General features: G+C 43.6%; 1 protein-coding gene across 1 annotated transcript in view; it reads right to left on the bottom strand.

Annotated features, from left to right (window-relative positions):
- LOC144095613 (uncharacterized) overlaps positions 1 to 24,635 on the bottom strand; it is a 39,787-nt gene extending 15,152 nt beyond the window's left edge. The window contains exon 1 of the mRNA XM_077629284.1: positions 24,621 to 24,635. Coding sequence (XP_077485410.1) covers positions 24,621 to 24,635 — 15 coding nt within the window. The remainder of the gene's footprint in view (positions 1 to 24,620) is intronic.
- Positions 24,636 to 25,010: the final 375 nt, after the last annotated feature.

Raw genomic sequence — 25,010 nt, 5'->3', positions numbered from 1 at the left:
CGACAAAAGCAAGTTGACGGCGATGACAATCATCTGGCTACCACCTACAAGGGTCAGATTGCAGGGACCTCTACTGGCAACAATGAGGTACCGAAAGTGTGTCAAACCAATCCAACTGGAGCGTAAATCCACCTCAATTAAAGATGGCGCCTTTAGCGCCGGCGAAAAGCCGATAAGCTGGGCGATTTTGCCCCGCAGGCGACTGAAATTAGTCCGAAAAGTCGAACTTTCGGACTCTTGAAGTCCGAAATATCCGTCGCGAATACATATGCGCTTCTATGGGGTGACTGACGGTGCCTCATCGAGGTCCGAAATATCCTGCAAGTCCGAATTATTAGAGTTCGAATTGCCCGTCGGCTACTGTAGTCTATAAGCAAAACACAGCTGATAGTTATTCTCTATCATAGAAAGAACTACAATATTATGCTTTTGGAAATGTCAACAGGCTCGACACATTAAATTATTATTTACTTCTCTTCCTCTAAAATGAAATACCTATTGATCCATTAGAAATGACACAGAGCATTTTATGTGCTGCATGGGACCCTTGTTTTGCAGAATGCGAATTCAGGAGAGTATAGTTCATCTTTAGGAAGTATGTAACAAAACAAGCACGAAAATAACGTGACATAAGTGCTTTTTCACAACTGTATTATGTTATTGAAAAATACAGTTTTGTACATCCCAAGAAAGGAGGAAGACAATAAGACGAAAGGAAGAAATATAATTAAGGAAGCTAATAAATGCATAATATACTTATAACATTACAATTACAGATGTCAAGATTTTTAATTAATTAGAAAAACTCTTGCACATGCAGTAGATGCAAGGCAGTGAAGCTGTTTTCTATACCGTTTAATGAAGGGCTGACTGACAGAACTGAGAGAATTTTCATGCCATATAGAATGCACCGATTTCAATGGTGAACTAATAATATTCTGGATAAAATGCTTGCCACAAAGAATATTGGTTGAAAATTTGCATTTTGACAATACACTGACATAATTGATGGCCTGAAAGCTGACAATGATCTGTGATGTTCTCTTACTTTCACATTACAGCCATGCCATGTATCACTAACATTACGTTCACCACATTTCAAAGGCAAACTGATATATGGCACCAGTTTGCAAGGCGCAAGCTTGTACTCGGCCTTGACTTTGCAGTCGTTGCTGGTTTTCTTTCTGTATTATTAGTGGTGATATCGCAAGTCTACAAGCCATAGAAAGCTTGATCGAGGGCAACTATATTGCGCCCACATCAGACCATCTTGCGACATTCATAAGGGAATCTGAAACCTGGCGTAAATATGGCATAAAAACATGCTTCATTTTGTCAAGTAGCCATGCATGCATGTTTAGCCGAGAGCCCTTTGTGTGTTGTGTAGGGTTTTACCACACAAGTGACTGTGGGTAATATGTGAAAAAAATTTTTCCAATCTATATCTCATTTAAAACATTTGCTCGTTTAAACACCAAAAATACAGGACAAATCAACAAGACTGCCTTTACCTAAGAGCAATATATGCTGGATGGAATGGTATGTGTTCTTTGTAAAACACAGCAAAGTGTTTTTTCCTTAGTGTTCCCAGTTTCCTGCAAGAATGTAAAATGTTTTACTATTAACTCATAGCCGCATGATTGACGTAGGGGTTTGTTTTGTATGAAGTTATCAGTAATTGTGTGTGTGCCCAGCACAAAGTCAGCACAAAATAACTTTCTTGAAATGTTCCTGTACTGTGCAAGACCTCCATTCACCTAAATCTGTTTTTAGCAGGTGTAGCTTGTCATTTACTTTATTGTTCCAAGCAGACTGCCAACGTTTTCTTGTATTAAGGTCAAGGAGTCCTTAAAAGGCATATTTACTTTTTCTTTATCTGCTTGCAACAAGCTTGACCAGCACACAACTCTGCTCTCTCGTTACCTTTTATTCGAACATGACTCGGACTCCAGCAAGGTTTAATGCCTTGACCTTGAGCTGTGTCTTTGTTATGTTGTGTATGATGTTACCAAGCAGCGGAGTGATGACATTTCTAGAGTGAAGAGCTGTAAGTTCAGTTAGCGAGCCTGTGTAAATAATACTGTTCTAGAGATTCTCATTTATTATTTTTATATGGCTACACAGATGGCGTAACATTCAACAGTGAATTAAGGTGGATGCACACTGCGGAAGTCGTACTGTTTCCTCCCAATTCTCACATACCACTGTCCTTCCAAAATAATAAAATATCTATTTTTGAACCATCAATATAAATATCCACGAAGCCACCATATTTTTTCTTGGAATACAAGAAATTCTGGCGTGATATATGTTGTCGTCGAGTTTGTTTTTTGCGGAACTGTGTTAGAGTGAAATCGCAAATTGCACAAAAATGTTCCATAGAGGTAGTGGGTCTCATCTTGCGAAGTGCCTGACAATGTGTCTAGCATATAGGCTGAGATTCTGACTCATCTCTTCAAACTACAAGAGCAATGGCTTGGTAGGTTAAGGCTTGTTGTGCAATATTACTCTAGAAGGACACTTCATTCCTGCTGGGTATAGCAGATGTGTTTTTCTAGCGACCTCGCTTTAAGGATATAAGTACAAATGAAAGCGGTTCTTCTGATTTCCAGCTGGGGTTCATTTGTTTTTTACATAGAGGCTGACTATAGAAAATGTTCTGTATACTCCAGACGAAAGGTGTTATCTGAGTTGTGTACCGGATCCAGTTTTTAAAGTATGGTGGTCTTTCTGAACCGTACGTAATGCACACAAAATCAAAGGAGGAAAATACCAAAGAGCAATAGATGTGCAGATTAAGGCACGTTATATCAGGCCCCCATTCCTCCCTGAGAGCATGTTTAGTATGTTTAAAGATTCGGGGGTTTACTTTTTGCGCGTTCATGTGTGGTAGAAACGTCAGTTTTATATCGAATGTTATGCCTAGAATTATTTTAGTTCTTGATATACTGGTAGTATTGTTTAGGTGTAGAGTGAGGTCTTTCTCCCTCTTTTGAGCAAGAAATCAACTGCTACTGTTTTTTTTTTGGGGGGGGGGGGGCTTAAACACATTTCGTTCTGTTCAAATCGCTAGACCTATTGAGTTGTATCTGTTCCTCACAGGATGATAAGCTGCAGGATGTGCATGCAGTTTGAAGGTGGTCCACATAGACTGAGTACATGAGATACTTGGGAATTCAGTGTTGCAGCTACGGAATTCATTTTCCCTGCAAAACACGTATTACTTAATATACACCACTACGGCACTTGACTTAAGTTCCTCGAAAGAGTTGAACCAGGGCGTCCATGAATTGAACGGTTAAACAAAAAATCTTTCAAGCTATTGAGCATTCTGCTGCGGATGCCTAGGCCTGCTTGGTCGTGGAGAAGCCCAGACTTCCGGCTTGTATCCTGAACCTTTTCCATATCAAAGAAAACTGTTAGAGGGTGTTTTTTGTGTATGAATGAATATCGCACTGTGTTTTCAAGGCGGAGAAAATGATCAGTGCCTGAACATGCTTTCTTGAATCCACATTGCTAGATGTCAAGGTCACAGGACTCGAGGACAACATTAACCTAATATTAACAGTTTCTAAAGATTTTGCGAGGCAACTAGTGACCACTACCAGTATCTAACAACCAGGAGGGGTTGGTGGTTTTCCGGCTTTCAGAAATGGCACAATTAATAACTGCATTTTTCCAAGCTTCCGGTAATTTTTCCATGTTCAAAATTTTGTACAATTGCTAAAGGGCCTTTTCGGCAGCTTCAGAGAGGTAGACCAGCATTCCTAACGTGTTTCATCAGGGCGGAGGCTGTCTGTTTACCGGCCGACAGTACTTTATGGATTTGTTGAAGTATATTTAAGTCATTATAGGACTGGTTCGAACCGCCACTTGCCGGAAGTCTGTTTTTCAGCTCTGTATTTCAAAAATGACTGTGTAGAGTGTGCAAAACTACAGAGAAATATTTCACAAATATCTTTCTGCCTAGCTGTTCTTCAAAACTTGTTTGTGTACCTGGTGCTATGAGAAAACAGATTGTGAAAGGGGAGTAGCTACCATAGAGTTTACGGACATGCGCCTACCTTTTCTTCGATGTGATTTAACTGTTTTTGGATGATATATAATTTTGCCACGATGTTTTTTGAGCATTCCTACGGATATGGCTTGCCTTAATTGGGTGTCGCCTTTTTGAAATTTATCATGTTTTCCTGTGTTGGATAGTTGCGGAAATTTCCCATGCTTTATTTTTTCTTTATTTGTGTTTTTTTACACTCTTTGGATACCACACTTTATGATTTTGTCATATTGCTCCCGAATACTGGCGGATAGAATGGTGTGCAGCAGTAATTATACACGTAGTGAACATTTCATTGAGTACGTCACCATCGAGGTTATCTGAAAAAATTTTCTAGACTGGTATTTTCACAAAAAAGTGCCCAGTCGGCCAAGTGTAACTTCCAATGGCGAGGTTTGGACAGGATAATTGATGGTGAGGTTCAGAGCGTGATAAAGTGACAGGTAAATGGTCACTTCCATACAGGTAATCAGGAACAACCCACTTAAAATCGGTAAGAACAGATAGCGAACTGAAAGATAAATCTAAGAATTTCATTTTTCCAGTCCTTGGACACCAGCACATGCATGTGCTTCACGTAGAGGCAAACATTATTGCACAGAATAAAATCTTCTATTAAACAACCTCTGGTCTCCATTTGTTCTGTACCCCAAAAAGACGAGTGTGCATTAAAATCCCCCCTCCCCCTACCAGAGCTGACTCTGGCAGCTGTTCAGAAACTGCTTCTAAATCGTGAAGTGTTACTGATGTGGTTCAAGATATACAGAGCGTATTCTTAATTGTCTTGAAAATAAAGATTGGTGACTGCTACAGCCTTCATATTTGGTGTTAAGCTTTGTTTCGTGGGTTGCAACACCACTCGGTTTGAACGATAGCAGCCTCTCCAGAGAACCGGCCTAGCTTTCGGTCACACGGAAAGACTTATACCTCTGTAAAATATTTTTTGTGCAGATCCTAAGCTAGTGACTTCTAGACACTAAGTTAGTCTCCTGTAGATGCATGGCTACTGGAGAAAGCAAGTTCGAAATATCAATTACGTCACTGTAATTTTTTAACAATCCACGGCAATTCCAGGGGATCAGGAACATCATATAGGCTGCATGAGTTTTGGGGGCTGTAATCAAACACTTAGGCGTCCTTTTTTTCTTTTACCTTTTCTTTTTCAATCAAGAGAGCTAAGCCTGCGCTGAAGTGAAGGCGAACTTGGCATTGTGTCCATCGAGGCGCGCGCTGAACGTCCGCAGAGTAGATGCGGGTGCACGAGTTGCAGGCCTCTCAATCCTGATTGCGGAAAGCCTGCCACCCAGGGGCCCTTTGTCAGATGTGGTCGGGCAGCCTTCGCTGCGTCTGCCAGGAACGTGGATACGGCCCTGCCTCAGGCTCATTAGTTCCTGTGTGTATTGGCCGATGTGGTTACCCGCTCCGTGGCACCACATCGGCGAAATTAGTTTTTCCTGTGAACATGATTGTTACGTTCCTTGTGTTTGTGCGAACCATACTTTTCGTAGTCTTAATAGTTACCTATTTTCTTCCAGGTTTTATGGACACTATCTCGAGTACACGGGGTGTCCACAATAGCGCACTCAATTTGGTGCCACGTGGCAGTCATTAGATTTGTGATCCTAAGATGTACATTTGGCACAATGGTTTGGCGGCTGCGACAGATTTGAAAGCCATGGCCGAACTCTGACACCTGAAACACCATCTGGGATTTGATGTATGGTCTTTATGGATTCAGGAAGCGCAATGGGCATTGAAACTCCCTTGAACGTCCTGTGAACGCTCAGGCTGTCTGCAGGACGTCCAAGCTTACGAAGGCTCTGTGCCCATTGGGCTCACTGAATCAATAAAGACCATATATCTCAAATCCCAGACGATGCTTCAAGTACTGCTCTTTTTGGGGTACAGAACAAACGGACACCAGCTAGAGGTTCTATACTAGAAGATTTTATTCTGTGTAGTAATGTTTGCCTATTATGGGAAAAAACATGCATGTGCTGGTCTCCAAGCCCTGGAAAAATGAAATGCTTAGATATATCTTTTAGTTCGCCGTCTCTTCTTGCCGATTTTAATTGCGATGTTCTTGATAACCCGGCCCTATAGAAGTGACCATTTGCCTGTCACTATATCAGCCTATCAACCTCACCATATACCGACCAAACCTTGCTATTGGAAGTTACACTTGGCTGACTGGGCACTGTTTTGTGAAAATACCAGTCTGTAGAAAATGTTTTCAGATAACCTCAATCGTGAAGTACTTATTGAAATGTTCACTACGTGTATATTTGCTGCTGCACGCCTCTCTATTACCCTGTCTTCGAGAGCAATATGACAAAATCATAAGGTTTGGTATCCAAAGTGTGTAAGAAAGAACAAATGAAACAAAATGAAACAAATGAAACAAAGGAAGCCTATTCATCAACATAATTTTTGACCATTTTTCATTAATGTATTATATTTTTGCCGTGTTATCCCCACTCCTCACGTAATGTCCCGAAAGAGACCTTTGAGGAAAAAATAAATAAATAAATATATAAAAAGATATTCCACAGAAAAAAAAGCATGGGAAATTTCCGAAGCTACCCAACACATGAGAACATGACAAATTTCAAAAATCATAAAGCCAAGGCAAGACATATCCACAGGAATGCTGAAAAACATCGTACCAAAATTATATATCATCCAAAACACTTCATAATCACATCGAAGAAAAGGTAGGAGCAAGTCCGTAAACTCTATGGTAGCTACTCCCCTTTCACAATCTGTTTTCTCATAGCACCAGGTACACAAACAAGTTTTGAAGAACAGCTAGGCAGAAAGATATTTGTGAAATATTTCTCTGTAGTTTTGCGCACTCTACACAGTCATTTTTGAAATACAGAGCTGAAAAACAGACTTCCGGCAAGTGGCAGTTCGAACCAGTCCTATAATGACTTAAATATACTTCAACAAATCCATAAAGTACTGTCGGCTGGTAAACAGACAGCCTCCGCCCTGATGAAACACGTTAGGAATGCTGGTCTACCTCTCTGAAGCTGCCGTAAAGGCCCTTTAGCAATTGTACAAAATTTTGAACATGGAAAAATTACAGGAAGCTTGGAAAAATGCAGTTATTAATTGAGCCATTTCTGAAAGCCGGAAAACCACCAACCCCTCCAGGTAGTTAGATACTGATAGTGGTCACTATTTGCCTCGCAAAATCTTTAGAAACTGTTAATATTAGGTTAATGTTGTCCTCGAGTCCTGTGACCTTGACATCTAGCAATGTGGATTCAAGAAAGCATGTTCAGGCACTGATCATTTTCTCCGCCTTGAAAACACAGTGCGATATTCATTCATACACAAAAAACACCCTCTAACAGTTTTCTTTGATATGGAAAAGGTTCAGGATACAAGCCGGAAGTCTGGGCTTCTCCACGACCAAGCAGGCCTAGGCATCCGCAGCAGAATGCTCAATAGCTTGAAAGATTTTTTGTTTAACCGTTCAATTCATGGACGCCCTGGTTCAACTCTTTCGAGGAACTTAAGTCAAGTGCCGTAGTGGTGTATATTAAGTAATACGTGTTCTGCAGGGAAAATGAATTCCGTAGCTGCAACACTTAATTCCCAAGTATCTCATGTACTCAGTCTATGTTGACAACCTTCAAAATGCATGCACATTTTGCAGCTTATCATCCTGTGAGGAACAGATACAACTCGCATTAGGTCTAGCGATTTGGACAGACAGAAATGTGTTTAAGTTCCCCCCTCCCCCACCCCCCCCCGAAAAAAAACAGTAGCAGTTGATTTCTCGCGCAAAAGAGGGAGAAAGACCTCGCTCTACACCTAAACCATACTACTAGTAAATGAGGAACGGAAATAATTCTAGGCATAACATTCGATAAAAAACTTACGTTTCTACCACACATAAACACGCAAAAAACCCTCCGATTCTTTAAACATACTAAACATGCTCTCGGGGAGGAATGGGGGCCTGATATAACGTGCCTTAATCTGCACATCTATTGCTCTTTGGTATGTTCGTCCTTTGATTTTGGGTGCATTGCGTACGGTTCAGCAAGACCACCATACCTAAAGAAACTGGATCCGGTACAGAAATCAGATTGCACCTTTCGTCTGGCGTATAAAGAACATTTTCCATAGTCAGCCTCTATGTAAAAAACAAATAAACCCCGGCTGGAAATCAGAAGAACCGCTCTGATTTGTACTTATATCCTTACAGCGAGGTCGCTAGCAAAACACATATGCTATACCCAGCAGTAAGGAAGTGTCTTTTGAGAACAATATTGACAACAAGCCTTGACCTACCAAGCCATCGCTCTTGTAGTTTGAAGAGATGAGTCAGAATCTCAGCCTATATGCTAGACACATTGTCAGGCACTTCACAAAGATGAGACTCACTACCTCCATGAAACATTTTTTGTGCAATTTGCGATTTCACTCTAACACAGTTCCGCAAAAAACAAACTCGACGACTACATATATCACGCCAGGATTTCTTGTATTCCAAGAAAAAAATGGTGGCTTCGTGGACATTTATACTGATGGTTCCAAAATAGATATTTTATTATGTTGGATGGACAGTGGTATGTGGGAATTGGGAGGAAACAGTACGACTTCCACAGTGTGCATCCACCTTAATTCACTGTTGAATGTTACGCCGTCTGTGTAGCCATGGAAAAAAAAGTAAATGAGAATCTCTAGAACAGTATTATTTACATAGGCTCGCTAACTGAACTTACAGCTCTTCACTCTAGAAATGCCATCACTCCGCTGCTTGGTAACATCATACACAACATAACAAAGACACAGCTCAAGGACAAGACATAAAACCTTGCTGGAGTCCGAGTCATGTTCGAATAAAAGGTAACGAGAGAGCAGAGTTGTGTTCTTGTCAAGCTTGTTGCAAGCAGATAAAGAAAAAGTAAATATGCCTTTTAAAGACTCCATGGCCTTAGTACACCGTAAATTAAGAAAAAGTTGGCAGTCTGCTTGGAACAATAAAGTAAATGACAAACTACACTTGCTAAAGACAGTGTTAGGTGAATGGTGGTCTTGCACGCACCAGGAACATTTCAAAGAAATGATTTTCTGCCGACTTTGTACTGGGCGGCACACTGCCACGGATCTTTCCGGAACACTCGGACCGAAAGAATGGACTAGGCGACGGGTGTACCCACACAAATGCATTTTTAATACACCCTACGTGGCACACACACGAGAACACAAAACTAACAAAACTAACACAAAACACAAAAACTATAAATACACACGACCCGGGCACACTGCTACCTGCGTCTACTACTAGCGTTCTACTATTCGTGGTCGGCGTTCGTGCTAACGGTTGGTTCGGTGCGGCTGCGACTTTGTATGGATCCCGTAGGCGGCGTCGAGGCGGCGTTCGGCGTGCTTGGGCTGGCGTTGCTGGCGGCGTCGCTGGCTGTGTCGTACAAGCTCCCGGTCCTAGCGCCCGTGGAGATGATGCCGATGTTGGCGTTGGGGCACCACCCGGATAGGTGGCAACAGCGCTGGAGACACCCCTGGCCGTAGCAGGTGGTAGCGTCCTCTGTTGACTGCCCGGAACGGGCTCAGACACGGCAGGAAGTCCATGATGCGGAGTCGTAGAACGCGAGCTCACCGGAGCAGTAGCCGGCGTCGCTCTCTTCCAACCAAAGTGTCCCTGACCCGCCGGAGCCTGCGCTTCTCTGCTGTCCCCCCCCCCCCGGGCCTCGCTCTCACTCGCCCTTTTATAGCCTCGGTGTTAGTCCACGTATGCCTTGTCGTCGTCGTCTTCTCTTCCCCACCAATCATCTCTCTCCACCTCACCGAATGCTTCTCTACCAATCATCTCTCTCCACATCAACGAATGCTTCTTCCTCTTCTTTATTCTTCGGTTAATTCGCGTCGTCTTCTTCACACCTTTTTCCTTTAAAATTTAATTTAGGCTCCGTAATATATGTGACAAGGGCCCCCGCTGTCAAGAGTTTTTCCATGAAAAACTGCTCCCGTCATACTCATCTTCAAGCAATCCCGCCAACCGACTATCTTCTGTGGCGATTCTGGACCCAGCACTAAACACATCGCAGAGGTCCAGCACACACCAAACACACACCACTAACACAGCACATAATAATAATAATTGGTTTTTGGGGAAAGGAAATGGCGCAGTATCTGTCTCATATATCTTTGGACACCTGAACCGCGCCGTAAGGGAAGGGATAATGGAAGGAGTGAAAGAAAGGAAGAATAGGTGCCGTAGTGGAGGGCTCCGGAATAATTTCGACCACCTGGGGATCTTAAGCGTGCACTGACATCGCACAGCACACGGGCGCCTTAGCGTTTTTCCTCCATAAAAACGCAGCCGCCGCAGTCGGGTTCGAACCCGGGAACTCCGGATCAGTAGTCGACCGCCCTAACCACTGAGCCACCGCGGCGGGGAACACACGACTCCAAATTGCGTTTTCAGAACACTAACACACCACTGCCGTTGTCCGTACAGAGTCCTTAATAAACATGTTGATGTCCAAAACACACTCCCTTGCATAATCACATAACACCAACAACATCAACACGATAACTCCCAGAGATACATTAACACAACAACAACAACAACAACAAGATACATTCCAGAGATACTTAGAGCTGTTCAGTTGGCTCTATCTCTATACAAGTCGACATTGTAATATATGACCTCCGTTTTGCCTGGCCCCTCCGAAATTGTTTCCTCCTTGATTTGGAGTAGAGCCGTGATCGTCTGTCTTGATTTGCATTAGGCTTCATTGGTACCTCATCCACTCCTGAATTTTCCTTTCCACTGCACGTGGGCACCTCGGAAACATCGCCTGTCTCCTCGTCCAGTACCGAACAAGCTGTCCTGGGGGCGTACCGCCGTACGGGACCTCTTTCTTCATATTTCTTCAACATATTTACATGGAAAACCCTCCTTGACACTATGACATGACATGACCTTGACACTATTGTTGATTGGTGTCAAAACTGGCAAATGATTCTTAACCCTAATAAATGTAAATCAATGACTTTTAGCCGCAAGCATGTTGTTTCTAACTTCATATACTCTATAAATAATACCTCTCTATCAAGGGTTACGTCGTACAAATACCTTGGAATTCAGTTCACACCAAATCTTTCATGGTCTTCTCATATTTCTGCAGTCTGCAACAAAGCGTCGAGGACATTAGGTTTCATACGCCGGAACCTTCTAAACTCACCTAGCTCCGTTCGAAAACTTGCATATTTTACATTTGTTCGCCCACAGCTGGAATTTATCTCACCTATATGGTCTCCCCATCAAAAATATCTCATAGATATGCTCGAGTCCATTCAAAGCAGAGCTGCCCGGTACATTTTTAGCAATTATAGTCCCCTCGCAAGTGTATCCCAGCTTAAATACCTTAATGACATACAGATACTTGAAATTCGTCGCTCCATTTCACTTCTGTGTTTATTCCATAAATATGTTCACACCCGTCCTTCGTTGTTACCTCTGGCATCACCTTTCCGCTCTTCACAACGCTTACACAATCAACTCAGCTTCAACCGGATATATGGGAAGACCCTGTCGTTTAATTCCTCTGCATTACCTAGAGCAATAAAACTCTGGAATGATCTTCCTGACAACATAATCTCTTTCATTGATCCTGGTGAGTTTAAGAAACATCTATGTATACATTTATTGCCATAGTGATGTTCGAAATGTACAACAGTTTCATTTGTTCTTAACGTTGTTTCGTGTCTGATGTTATTTTAACTCGGTTTTGTATAAATTTCGTGTTCCTTTCTTGTATTTGACTCGTACCGCGTTCTTGCACCGATATTATGGTTTTTTTTCCATCTGTATGTACATCTGTATTTGCCCCCCTCACCCAATGCTCTTCGGGGCCGCGTCACAAGGTACGGGCCCTTCCATTGCATCATTAACTTATCATGATCCATGGGTAGCAACACAAGAGCCCTGTCACCCGGATTCAGATTTCTGTTAATGGCTTTCTTTTCATAACATTCCTTGTGGCGTTCACGCGCCTTTTCTAGGCTTTAATGTGCAAACCTGCATGTTTACTTCAACATATCCCGCAACTCAAACACGTATGTGTATGTGGTCTTGAGATCTGATGCAATCTCTTTATTAGCCCACAGCTCCTTGAGTATTGCAAGTGAACTCCTAGCGGTTCTCCCATATTACATCTCGAAAGGCGAAAAACCAAGACTCGTTTGTGGTACTTCGCGGTAAGCGAACAAAAGAGCTGGGAGATATCTATCCCAATCAGTAGGTCTCTCCTGGCACATTTTCTTGATCATATTTTTGAGGGTGCCGTTGAACAGCTCAACAAGCCCATTACACATGGGATGGTAAGGCGTCGCCCGTAACTGTCTTGCTGACAAAAGGCGGTTAACCTCCTTCATTAGCTCCGATATGAAGCTCGAACCCTGGTCACTCAAAAATTCCCTCGGGAACCCATAACGCGAAACCATTTCCACAAGACCCTCCGCCGCTTGGATACTGTCAATAGTTCTCAGTGGAATAGCGTCAGGATAACGAGTGGCCACGTCGACTAGAGTAAGCACATATCTATTGGCTTTGGCGGATACTGGAGAGATTGGCCCCACAATGTCGAATGCAACTCGCTGAAACGATAGGTCGATGGCTAGCATCTTGCCCAGAGGTACGGGACCAAATCTTCCGTTCGGAACTGTGCGCTGGCACATGTCACATGAGCGGACAAAGCGCTTAACGTCACTCTGGACACCCGGCCCAAAAAACTCGGTGATCCTAGACACCGTTTTTTGAACACCCTGGAGTCCGGCCATAATGGCGCCATGTCCTAAGCGTAACACTGTCTGTCGCATATCTCTCGGTAACACCAACTGTTGGGCTCACCTTCCTGAATTAAATATGCATTCCCTGTGCAGAAGACAATTTACCAATTGATACTCGAATAACGCCAGACTCTTCTTTCTTTTCACCCTTTCCCCGACTCTTTCGAAGCAAGCCTTCAAGCTCGGGTCTTCCTTTTGCCTAATTGCAATTTCGCCCAGTGTAATGATCAGGCACATCGTAACAGGAGCAGAGAGCGGACGCTGCGTTGCTCGGGCTGTAGCTTGAGCCCTTGTCTCCACTGCCGACGAAAAACTGACTGCACCCGTCTGAGCTGTCGCAGGCCTTTCCTTCTTTGGATGTTCTTCACCGTCGAGCATCCTCCACTCGGGATCGGGGTCTTCGACACCTCTTGCACCCGTAATGTTCCCCAAGATGAGATCGTAGATGGGTTGGTCTACGCACTTTGCCACTACCTGTCCAGTATAATATGACGTGGACACTAGAATCCTTGCTTCATGAAGGTACCTCACTGTGCTATCTACAAGAGTGACGGCCGACGCTTCCCCTGTAAGATCCTCGTTCTTCACCAGGCTTCTACAAACCAAGACTGTGTTGGCTCCGCTGTCTCTAAGCACCAATATAGGACGGTCTCCTATTTGCCCAACCACCACTGGCATTGCTGATTTTGACTTGGGTATTCCACTGACTGCCTCATTTTGCAGCGGCGTTTGCTCTCCTTCCAGCTGTGGAACTTCGGATGGCGTGACAAGTTCTACCCTTGAGTCGGCAACGCATGCAGCTCGGTCCTGCGTTCTGTATTGGCACTCATCCAGAGTATGACCCCTCCTCTTACAACCTTGACATACAATCTGTGATTTTTGGGCAGCGCTTCTAGTCCGACAGTCAGCTGCACGGTGTCCCACCTTGCCGCAGAAAAAACACCTTACTGGCGCCTTAGATGCACCGCCATATGCTCCTAATTTTGCCGCATCTGTCTCTAGGGTCTTTTGGGGTTCCTCCTTTGCCTTACTCAAATTTCTTAACCCATGAGCCTCGAGGAATTGGTCTGCAGTGTCGGCGAACTCTTCCAACGAACACAACTTTCTTTCAGGAAGAGCGCCAGCTTTGAGCTGCAACACGCTGAAAATTGTTCTGTGACCAGTTTGTCACGCACACCTTCAAAACTCTTTTCTGTGTGTGACATATCAAGCCACCTATCAAAATAGTTGGTCAGCCTGCAGGAAAACTGCTTAGCGGTTTCCGAATCCTCAGGTTTCGCGGTGCGAAATCTCTCACGAAAACCCTCTGCCGTAAGCCTGAATCTTTGTAGGAGTGCCTTTTTGACTTTCTCGTAGTCCATGGAATCAGCAGCAGGCATCCTTCCAAAAACATTCAGCGCCTCTCCGACTAAACACATGCTCAATGCCGTGGCCCATTCACAGCGCTCCCAGCCTTGCCCCAAAGCTATCCGCTCGAGTCGTTGCAGATATGCATCCAAATCATCTCTCTTGTCATCAAAAGGGGCCATCAGCTGCCTTGGGCAAACTCTGGCTGGTCTAGGAGATTCTGTACCCGCTAACGAACGCTGATCATTGTCCGTGATCTCATATCCTCCCGCGACATGCGCCTGATTCCACAAAATAAACTCCTTCTCCCGTTCTAACCTTCTTTTCTCCTGTTCTGCCTCACGAGCTCTTCTAGCTTCTCGCTCTTCTGCCTCGCGAGCGTATGCGCGCACTTGCGCCCTTTCCTCTCTCTGCCTATCTGCCTCCTCTTTCTTCCTCTTTCCCTCCTCGTCATAGAGACGCATCGCCTCTTCCTTGCTTAACCCTAGCTTGAGCGCCAGTTCTAACGTTTTTGCCAAATCCATACTTTCTGCCGTCGAGAGCTCGGAAAAATCTGAGACAAAGCATAAAAGAAAAAAGGAAATGAATCCTGGCACAGGCTCGCCACTTTGTCACGGATCTCTCCGGAGAACAATCGGACCGAAAGAATGGACTAGGCGACGGGTGTACTCCACAAATACACATTTAATACACGCTACATGGCACACACACACTAGAACACAAAACTAACAAAACTAACACAAAACACAAAAACTATAAATACACACGACCCGGGTACACTGCTACCTGCGTTTACTACTACCGTTCTACTATTCGTGGTCGGCGTTCGTGCTCACGGTTGGTTCGGTGCGGCTGCGACGTTGTATGGATCCCGTAGGCGGCGTCGAGGTGGCGTTCAGCGTGCTTGGGCTGGCGTTGCTGGCGGCGTCGCTGGCTGTGTCGTACAAGCTCCCGGTCCAAGCGCCCGTGGAGATGATGCCGGTGTTGTTGGCGTTGGGGCACCACCCGGATGGGTGGCAACAGCGCTGGAGACACCTCTGGCCGTATCAGGTGGTAGCGTCCTCTGTTGACTCTCCGGAACGGGCTCAGACACGGCAGGAAGTCCGCGATGCGGAGTCGTAGAACGCGAGCTCACCGGAGCAGTAGCCGGCGTCGCTCTCTTCCAGCCAAAGTGTTCCTGACCCGCCGGAGCCTCCGCTTTTCTGCTGTCCCCCCCCCCCCCCCCCCCGGGCCTCGCTCTCACTGGCCCTTTTATAGCCTCGGTGTTAGTCCACGTATGCCTTGTCGTCGTCGCCTTCTCTTCTCCACCAATCATCTCTCTCCACCTCCGGAATGCTTCTCCACCAATCATCTCTCTCCACATCAACGAATGCTTCTTCCTCTTCTTTATTCTTCGGTTAATTCGCGTCGTCTTCTTCACAGCATTTTCCTTTAAAATTTAATTTAGGCTCCTTAATATATGTGACACACACACAATGAGAGATAACTTCATACCGTCTAAACAAATTAAACCCCTATGCAGTGGTGTAGCCAGAAATTTTGTTCGGGGGGACTCATGTTGCAGCGCGGCCCCCTCATAGAATTTGTGGAAATATCAAACGCAAGAATATAAAAAAAAATTGGTGGTGATTTCATCATCATCAGCCTTACTACACCCACTGCAGGGCAAAGTCCTCTCCCATGTATCTCCAATTAACCCTGTCCTTTGCCAGCTGCATCCACCCTTTGCCTGCAAACGCCTTAACCTCACCCGCCTACCTAACCTTCTGCCGCCCCCTGCTACGCTTACTTTCTCCTGGAATCCACTCCGTTACCCTTAAGGACCAGCGGTTATCTTGCCTTCGCATTACATGCCCTGCCCAAGCCCATTTCTTTCTCTTGATTTCGACTAGGATGTCATTAACACGTGTTTGTTCCCTCACCCACTCTGCCCGCTTCCGGTCTCTTAACGTTACACCTATCATTTTTCTTTTCATGGCTCGCTGCGTTGTCCTTAACTCAAGCTGAACTCTTTTCGTTAGCCTCCACGTTTCTGCTCCGTAGGTGAGTACCGGTAAGATAAAGCTGTTGTACACTTTTCTCTTGAGAGAAATTGGTAAACTGCCACTCATGATCTGCGAGAACATGCCATATGCGCTCCACCCCATTCTTATCCTTCTAGTTTTCTCCCTCTCATGATCCGGATAAGCTGTCACTACCTGCCCTAAGTAGACGTATTCCGTCACAACTTCCAGGCTCTCGCTGCCAATTGTGAACTTGTGTTCCCTTGCTAGGCTGTTGAACATTACCTTGGTTTTCTGTATGTTAATTTTTAGACCCATCGTTCTGCTGTGCCTAACTCATTCATCATGATTTGCAGTTAACCTCCTGAGTGACTCAGCAAGGCAATGTCATCAGCGAATCGCAGATTATTTAGGTATTCTCCATCTATTCTTGTTCCCAACTTTTCCTAACTCAGGCCTCGGAATACCTCCTATAAACATGCGGTGAATAGCATTGTCGAGATCGTGTCTCCTTGCCTGACGCCCTTCCTTATTGGAATTTTATTGCTGACTTTATGGAGGACTAAAGTAGCTGTGCAGTTGGTATATATATCTTCCAGTATTTTGACATAAGGCCCTTCTACCCCCTGATTACGCAATGCCTGTGTGACTTCTGAGGTTTCCACTGAGTTGAATGCTTTCTCGTAATCAATGAAAGCTATATATAGAGGTTGGTTATATTCTGCGCATTTCTCTATCACCTGATTGATAGTGTGAATATGATCTATTGTGGAATATCTTTTACGAAAGCCTGCCTGATCCTTTGGTTGATTAACGTTTAAGGTTGCCCTGACTCTTTTAGCGATTACCTTAGTAAATACCTTGTAGGCAACGGACAGTAAGATAATTGGTCTGTATTTTTTGAAGTCTTTGGCTTGTGCCTTCTTATGCATTTAGGGGTGTTCGCTTGGGAGAAGCTCCGTAAACCTCGCTGCATCCCTCGCGGGCCAAGCCCCAATTTCGGACAACCTCGCAGCCTGCTAAAGGTGGTGCCCCTTCGGGCAACGTGGTTCGAGTGAGAAGGTTCAAGACCAATGTTCAAGAACAAGGTTCAAACCTTGATCTATCTGTTTCAGTAGCAGCCATAAAAAAGCGCTTTTTTCTCACAAAGTCGGACAGCCGAAAAGCCGGACTAGCCCATGACCGTAGTGATACTCTGGATCGCTTTTGACGAAGGACCATAGTGTTTGAACCTGACGCTGGTTAGAGCGTACGAGTCTTGAGTCGAACTCTTCACTGGGGAGTGAAACACGAACCACCTTTGCAGGTTGAGTTGTTCGAAACTGGGTTTGCCCCCGAAGGCGCGCAGCGGGGATTGCGGAGCCTCCTCCAAAGCACACACCCCTGAAGAAGCCAGGCGCCGGGCCGGTGGTGGCTTGTACCCATTTTTAGCGGTGAGTGTCCGGCGGTGGGTTTCGAACCAACCACCTCCCGCAGCCGAGGCGGACGCCCAGACCACTAGGCCACGACTGCGGTGGCGTAGAGGTAGAGCATCCGCCTCGCGTGCAAGAAGACCGGGCTTCGAATCCTGGTGCCGCGCAATTCTCCACCGGGTTTCAAAAAAAAAAAATCTGCGTGTCGATGGAATTGCGTAACCAGGCCTTGAGTGCGGCCTGATCTCGGTGACTAGAACCGACAACGCACTCTCTCACCAGAGCAGGATTTGGCCATCCTGGTGTAGTACTTGCCCACAACCTTCTATGATCAAACCAATTAACCCTCGACCCTCAGTCTCCAGCGGCTGCGGAGCAACTGACCACGGCGGCGGTCAGACCTGTGACCTCAGCGGAGGGTGCTAAGAATCTCTGGCTCCGGACAGGACAGGCGGTGATTTAGCTCTGGTTAAACTTGGAGGGACGCGATAGCTAGAACTAGCTCAGTGGAACTTGGTCACGTGACCAACCACGTGAAGAACCACGTGATCAGCCACGGCGCCGCGCCACCGGCAGCTGCTCCGCACCACGTGACCAACTACGTGACAGCGTGGTGGCGCAGCCTCAGGGTGGCGGCGGCGCCACACTGAAGGCTCGAAATGCTACCGTAATGTAGCTATCGCAACAATAACTGCATTTCCATTGACAATGTCATTGCGTATTAGATAACGCTACGCGCTGTCTAGACAAGTGAAATATGTATTTAAAAAAACTGATGTATCATGTCATACCAACTATCCCTTTATCGTTCGCCCGTAGCAGAGATAATTGTTTCCATGTTTTTGCGTATTTATTAAGCAAATAAAATATCACACGAAGTCTAGAACTATATCGGTCCGGAACCAGCAAAGCAGTGCATGACGCTGATATGAAAAACGTTAAAGGCCATGAAATGAGCGAGTAGAGAACAAATATTCTAATGAATGTTTCTCGTTCAAGAACCTTTACATTTTGTACATATGCAACGGCCAGGGAAAAAAATTGGTGGTGGTTAAGCTCTGGTTAAACCTGGAGTGACGCGATAGCTACAGCTGGCCGAGTGGAACTTGGTGACGTGACCAACCACGTGATCAGTCATGGCGCCGCGCCGCCGGCAGCTGCTCCGCACCACGTGACCAACCACGTGACAGCGTGGCGGCGCCGCCACGCTGAAGGCTCGAAATGCTACCGCAATGTAGCTATCGCTGCAGAATCTCAATGACACCGTCCTTCGTTCCAGTGTACTGTTCAGCGCAGCAGCAGTCACCAGTCATGCATTGCGAGTAATTGCACCGAAATTGTAGTCGCAACAGCGAGCCTTCGATAGTCCCTTGAAAGTTTGCGCTAGGATGGGGCCACTTGCGTTACATGACTCCAGGTGCATGGGAGTTGCCACGAATTCCAACCCGAGTTAGCAATGTTCGCGCCAAAATCTCTGTTATAGTCTGAAAAAGACACTGTAGGTGGCAAAATCCGGAATGACTTCCGGCGCCGGTTGTTGTTTTGGCCAGCGTGGCGTGACAGCTCTAAAAAATTTCAGGAGGGGACTGAATCTCCATAAGCCCCCCCCCCCCCCCCCTGGGCTACGCCCCGGCCCCTATGTGAATCATGTGGCTATGAGTTAATAATAAAACATTTTACATTCTTTGGCAGGAAACTGGGAACACTAAGGAAAAACACTTTGCTGTGTTTTGCAATGAACACATACCGTTCCATCCAGCATATATTTCTCTTAGGTGAAGGCAGTCTTTTCGATTTGTCCTGTATTTTTGGATTTTAAAGGAGGAAAAAAATGTTTTAAATAAAATATAAATTCGAAACTTTTGTTGACATATTAGCCACAGTCACTTATGTGTGGTAAAACCCAACACAGCACAAAAAGGGCTCTCGGCTAAACATGCATGCATGGCTACTTGACAACATGAAGCATGTCTTTATGCCACATTATGCCAGGTTTCAGATTTCATTATGAATGTCACAAGATGGTCTGGTGTGGGCACAATATTATTTCCCTCGACCAAGCGTTCTTTGGCTTGTAGACTTGCGATATCACAACTAATAATACAGAAAGAAAAAAAAAGCAAAGAATGCAAAGTCAAGCCCGAGTACAAGTTTGCGCCTTGCAAACTGGTGCCATATATCAATTTTCCCTTAAAATGTGGTGAACGTAATGTTGGTGATACATGCTATGGCTTTAATGTGAAAGTAAGAGAACATCATAGATCATTGTCAGCATTCAGGCGATCAATTATGTCAGTGTATTATCAAAATGCAAATTTTCAACCAATTTTCTTTGTGGCAAGCATTTCATCCAGACAGTAATGCGTGCACATTTGAAATCAAAGCATTCTATATGGCATGAAAATTCTGTCAGTTCTGTCAGTCAGCCCTTGATTAAAAGGTATAGAAAACAGCTTCACTACCTTGCATCTACTGCATGAGCAAGAGATTTTTCAAATTTTTTAAAATCTTTACATCTGTAATTTTAATTTTGTAAGTATAATATGCATTTATTAGCTTCCTTAATTATATCTCTTGCTTTCTTCTTATTGTCTTGCTCCTCTTTTGGGATGTGCAAAACTGTATTTTTCAATAACGTAATTCAGTTGTGAAAAAGCACTTATGTTATTTTCGTGCTTGTTCTGTTACATACTTCGTAAAGATGAACTACAGTCTCCTGAATTCACTTTCTGCAAAACAAGGGTCCCATGCAGTGCATAAAATGATCTATGTCATTTCTAATGGATAAATAGGTATATGATTGCATAGGAAGATAAGTAAGTAATAATTTAATGTGAGGAGCCTGTTCTTGACATTTCCACAAGCATAATATTATAGTTCTTTCTATGATTGAGCTGAGTTAGGAGTTGTGTTTTGTTTATAGACAACTCAATATAGGTGCACCAATTCTGCAATTTTCAATGAAAGGCTAACCTTGTGTGCACCTTAACAACACCACCGCTACTGCCACAATGTATACATGTCCTTGACAAGAAGTGAAATGTTCATCTATGTTACTCCCTTAAAGGAAGTGGTACAATTTTTTTCCTTCAATAAAGTACATTGCCAGAGTCATCAATTACCCTAACAGATAAAATTTTAAGACTACCTAGTAATTGCCAGGCAGTGGTTTAGAAATTTGAGCATGCCCCTTGCATGCAGACGGTGCTGAGTTCAATACCTACCCAGTGCTGCTGGGTATTTCAAAGACTTTGCTTTCATCTTTTATGGTGTCAAATGCTTTGGAAAAGAGTCTTTCACCAGACAATTTCTGCAACAGGCCAGTGATTCATTCCGCTATTAAAAAAACTTAAATCTGCTTTGTGCGATAAAGCACAATTGTGGCCGTATTTTGTTTCAATGTTTTCAGACAGTAAAACTACTGTTGCTTTGCCTTGGGAAGTGCAACTTAAGGTAACCTACCCAAAATCAAATTTACATGATACAATAGAAAGCTGTATGTTAAATAGCTAATGTTTGTTTACCTTACATGGCAGAGCCATGAAATATAAAAAAAACAATTTTTCTCACCGTGACCATATATCTTTCACTGTTGCCCCTCAAGCCAACCTCTGTATCATATATAAATTTTGAAAACAAGTATACTGGTACCTTCGCTTCAGCCTTACAGAACTTGGCTGACAAATGATACATCATGCAGTTCCATGATTAATAAAGAAACTAACTTGAATAGGTTTTTCAGTACAAGAACCAAGTCTATGAAGACTATAAGAATATTTTATGTAAGCGTATTTGTATTTCCCCAGTGTTAACATGTGATGTGTGCATTCTGGTTTGCCCGTGTCCTTTGGTAGGGAAACATGCTCAGTGTTTTAACGAAAATTTGTGAACGTTTAGCATAGGTGGCTGCATCTGACACTTTTGTTTCTCTCTTCTGCTTCGGGCTCTGCATGTAATTGTTTTTCGTTTACTCTTTGTACTTGCTGTACGCTCTCCCGATATCATTGAGATGTAACGAAATTTAACTTGGATTAATTGTACCTACAGTAACACAACACGCCTGATACAGATGAATTAGTAGTCTTATCAACTAATGCAGCACATGCTGCCGATACTGGCCTGCATCAGACCCATACAGAGCTCTGGTATGATTCATATGAAATTTTAAAGCATTCGGACAGGCAGACCAAACAATGTGAAATATTTAGAATTGTTTATAAGCGCAGCATTCACATGGTGTTTAGAGTACACTCAAAGTTGTGCTTGATATATGTGTAGCCTTAAAGGGCAACTGCACCACTTTTTGAGAATTCCGCGCTATTCAAGGATTCTAATCTATTTTGGCTGTAGGTAATTAGCATGCCAAGAGTTTTGGCGCTAGAATTTAAAATAGGAAAGTAATCGACGATAAAATTTTAAACTTCTCCTCACAACTCCAAAAGAGTGCAGAGAAGCTTGGTGCGCGGTCACGGAAGGCAAGATTTCAAATTTCCGCTGTTGAATTGAATTGAATTGAATTGAAAATTTATTTCTCCACACACATTACAGTGGAAAAAAGGGGACACTGGGCAAAAATCTGCATAATGCAGCTTGAAGTAGCACCCAGTGCCTCATGAATACAACGACAGCAGTGTGTTTCGCGAACATCACGCTGAAGTTGAGCTAAATATCCCCATCGAAACAAAGAAAAAGGACAACAATAGTGTAACCCTGACCGCGTACACAACAGAGATGCACATAAACAATAGGAACAATAGACAATATAATACACCAAACCTATTTGCACTGATGCCACAATAGATTCGAAAATGCACATGACAGTTAATAACTGTTTCTTTGAGATGTCTTCTATACAAACATTATTCTCTGCCAATGTGTTGAGGTAATTTCCTAGGTTATAGTATAAGGACTGTTTACGGTATAAAGTACGGCAAAAGGGTAGAAGCCAAGGTAAAAGACATCGGGTATTGTACACTGGTGTGTATTGATGTAGATTAAAGGCTGCAAGGAACAGTTGATTGTTTGTTTTAACTGCATTTTTATATGCACATAACAATATGAACGGGTGCAATATATCAACAGACAAAATATCATATTGTTTAAAGTAAGGAAACGCATGGGAATGCCATGGTACATTTGCAATCAATCTGACAGCACGCTTCTGTGCAACTAAGATCTTGTGTTATGTTTCGTTGTGGTACCCCAGACACTTATACAGTAGGTAATGATTGGAAGTAAGTATGCATTATATATAAGAATCTTTATCTTTGTTGGAAGTGTGTATCTATGTCGACACAGGGCACCATTGACTCGGTTCATTTTCTTGCGGGTAGTGTTTATAGGTTTGTCCCAACTCAGGGTTTCCGTGAGCACCACACCAAGGCATTTTATAGTGTCTACAATTTCAATTCTAGTGTCACCCAGCATGAGGTCAAAACTCATTGAGATAGGCTTGTTCTTTGGAGGGAAGATAATGGCATTAGTTTTTTTAGCATTTACTCTTAAGCAATTCTTTCTCGACCATTCGCGCAAATATTCTAAAAATTGGTTTCCATACAGTAATAGATTTCTTTCATTATCACCGGGCAAAAGCATTGTGAGATCATCGGCGTAAGCTATTAAAGTCACAGGTAAGGGCATGTAAAATATATCATTAATATAGATATTGAAGAGTAAGGGGCCTAAAATGCTGCCCTGTGGGACTCCAGAAAAAATAGGTTTTAATGTTGACGATGTGCGGTCATTGACAACCATTTGCATGCGGTTTTCTAGGTAGGATACCATTAAGGATAAACCTATTCCTCTGATTCCATAATGGAGTAGCTTATGCAGTAGTAGACGATGGTGGACTAAGTCAAACGCCTTTGTAAAATCAATATAAATTCCAAGAACAATTTTTCGGCCCTCAAAAGAATCTATGATCAGTTCGTTTTGTTTATTAAGCGCGATCTCTGTTGACCTCCCTTGCCTGAATCCGTATTGATAGTCAGAAAGCACGGAGTGTTTTCCTAAAAATTTGGTTATTCTGGTATAAATAATTTTTTCTAGGCCCTTGGATAGTACACGAAGAACTGAAATGGGTCTATAATTGGACAGTTCTGTTTTCGCACCACCCTTATATATAGCCGCAACCTTAGCGATTTTCATTTGGTCTGGAAAAGTTCCGGTGGAAGGAGCAAGATTGTAAATGCCTACCAGTACCGGTGCGAGTAAGTTAATCACATACTTAAAAGGCCTGACTTGAAAGCCGTCTTTGTCCTCTGCTTTACTAGTTTTTAGGTTTGTGAATACCGTTATTATTTCGTGCTCTGTTACAGGCTCAAAAAACAACGACTCAGGAACACTTGGCGTTTGATAATCATGCCCTGTGGCACCAGTAAAAGGACCGCAAAGGTCCTTTGTGAAATTAACAAAAAAACTGTTTAGTTCATTTGAAAGCTCTTCGCCCTTAATAAGTTTACCATCCCTTATGATACTATCAATTGCAGTCTTTGTATTAAAATTCAAAATTTTATTCAGATGATCCCATGGTTTAAAAGTTTCGCTGGGCGATCTAGAAAACTTTTTAGTAAAGTATGCAAGCTTTGCGTTGCGTAGCTCCTTGTTGAGGAGGTTGCGGAATTTTTTATACTGTTTCAGTTTTGCGAGATCCCTAGACTTCAGAAATTGCCCGTGCAGCCTCTGTTTTTGCTTTATTTTGCGCAGTAACTCTTCGGTGACCCATGGCTTTTTTGGTCTACGTTTACGGCTACATACCAGTGGGAAACACCTGTCGTAAACTGCCTTTTGTTTAGTTAACAGAGTATCATATGCTTTGTTAACTTCTTGGAGACATTCAACATTGTCGACCGCACCCTGCCATGCCTGTTTGGATGACGCCAAACAACGGCCGGCGGCCTTTATCTATGATGGCATTGTATTTTTTACTTGAAAGTAAGCGTTTATTCGTTGCAAATTTACCGGTACCTTTGATGACGGCATGATGCGCCTTCGCGTGGCGTTGTTCGCTGCTAAGATTGATGGCTGTTGGGATTTTAGATAGCGATTATGTCAGCATTTAAAATCCTAGCCCGAAAGTACTTCGCATGATTTACCTTCAAGCTTTATACATTCCACCTCTTTATGCTCATCGATTTCTAAGACCTATGCAGTTGCCCTTTAAATGTCAAATTTGGCTTGTTTATAAAACATGTTATATTTGTGCCATTAAAATGCTGATGCTTGCAATCATCTGCTTCTCAGACACTCCATTGCTAAAGAGTAAAACTAGCTCAAGAAAGTATGTCTTTTCTAGACATACAACGTTCATCCTTCGAAGCATCTGAAGTCATATAATTAGCCGAACTCCATCAATTG

Source organism: Amblyomma americanum, chromosome 6, assembly GCF_052857255.1.
Source record: "Amblyomma americanum isolate KBUSLIRL-KWMA chromosome 6, ASM5285725v1, whole genome shotgun sequence".
Taxonomy (NCBI): domain Eukaryota; kingdom Metazoa; phylum Arthropoda; class Arachnida; order Ixodida; family Ixodidae; genus Amblyomma; species Amblyomma americanum.
This window is presented reverse-complemented; position numbering and strand designations above follow the sequence as displayed.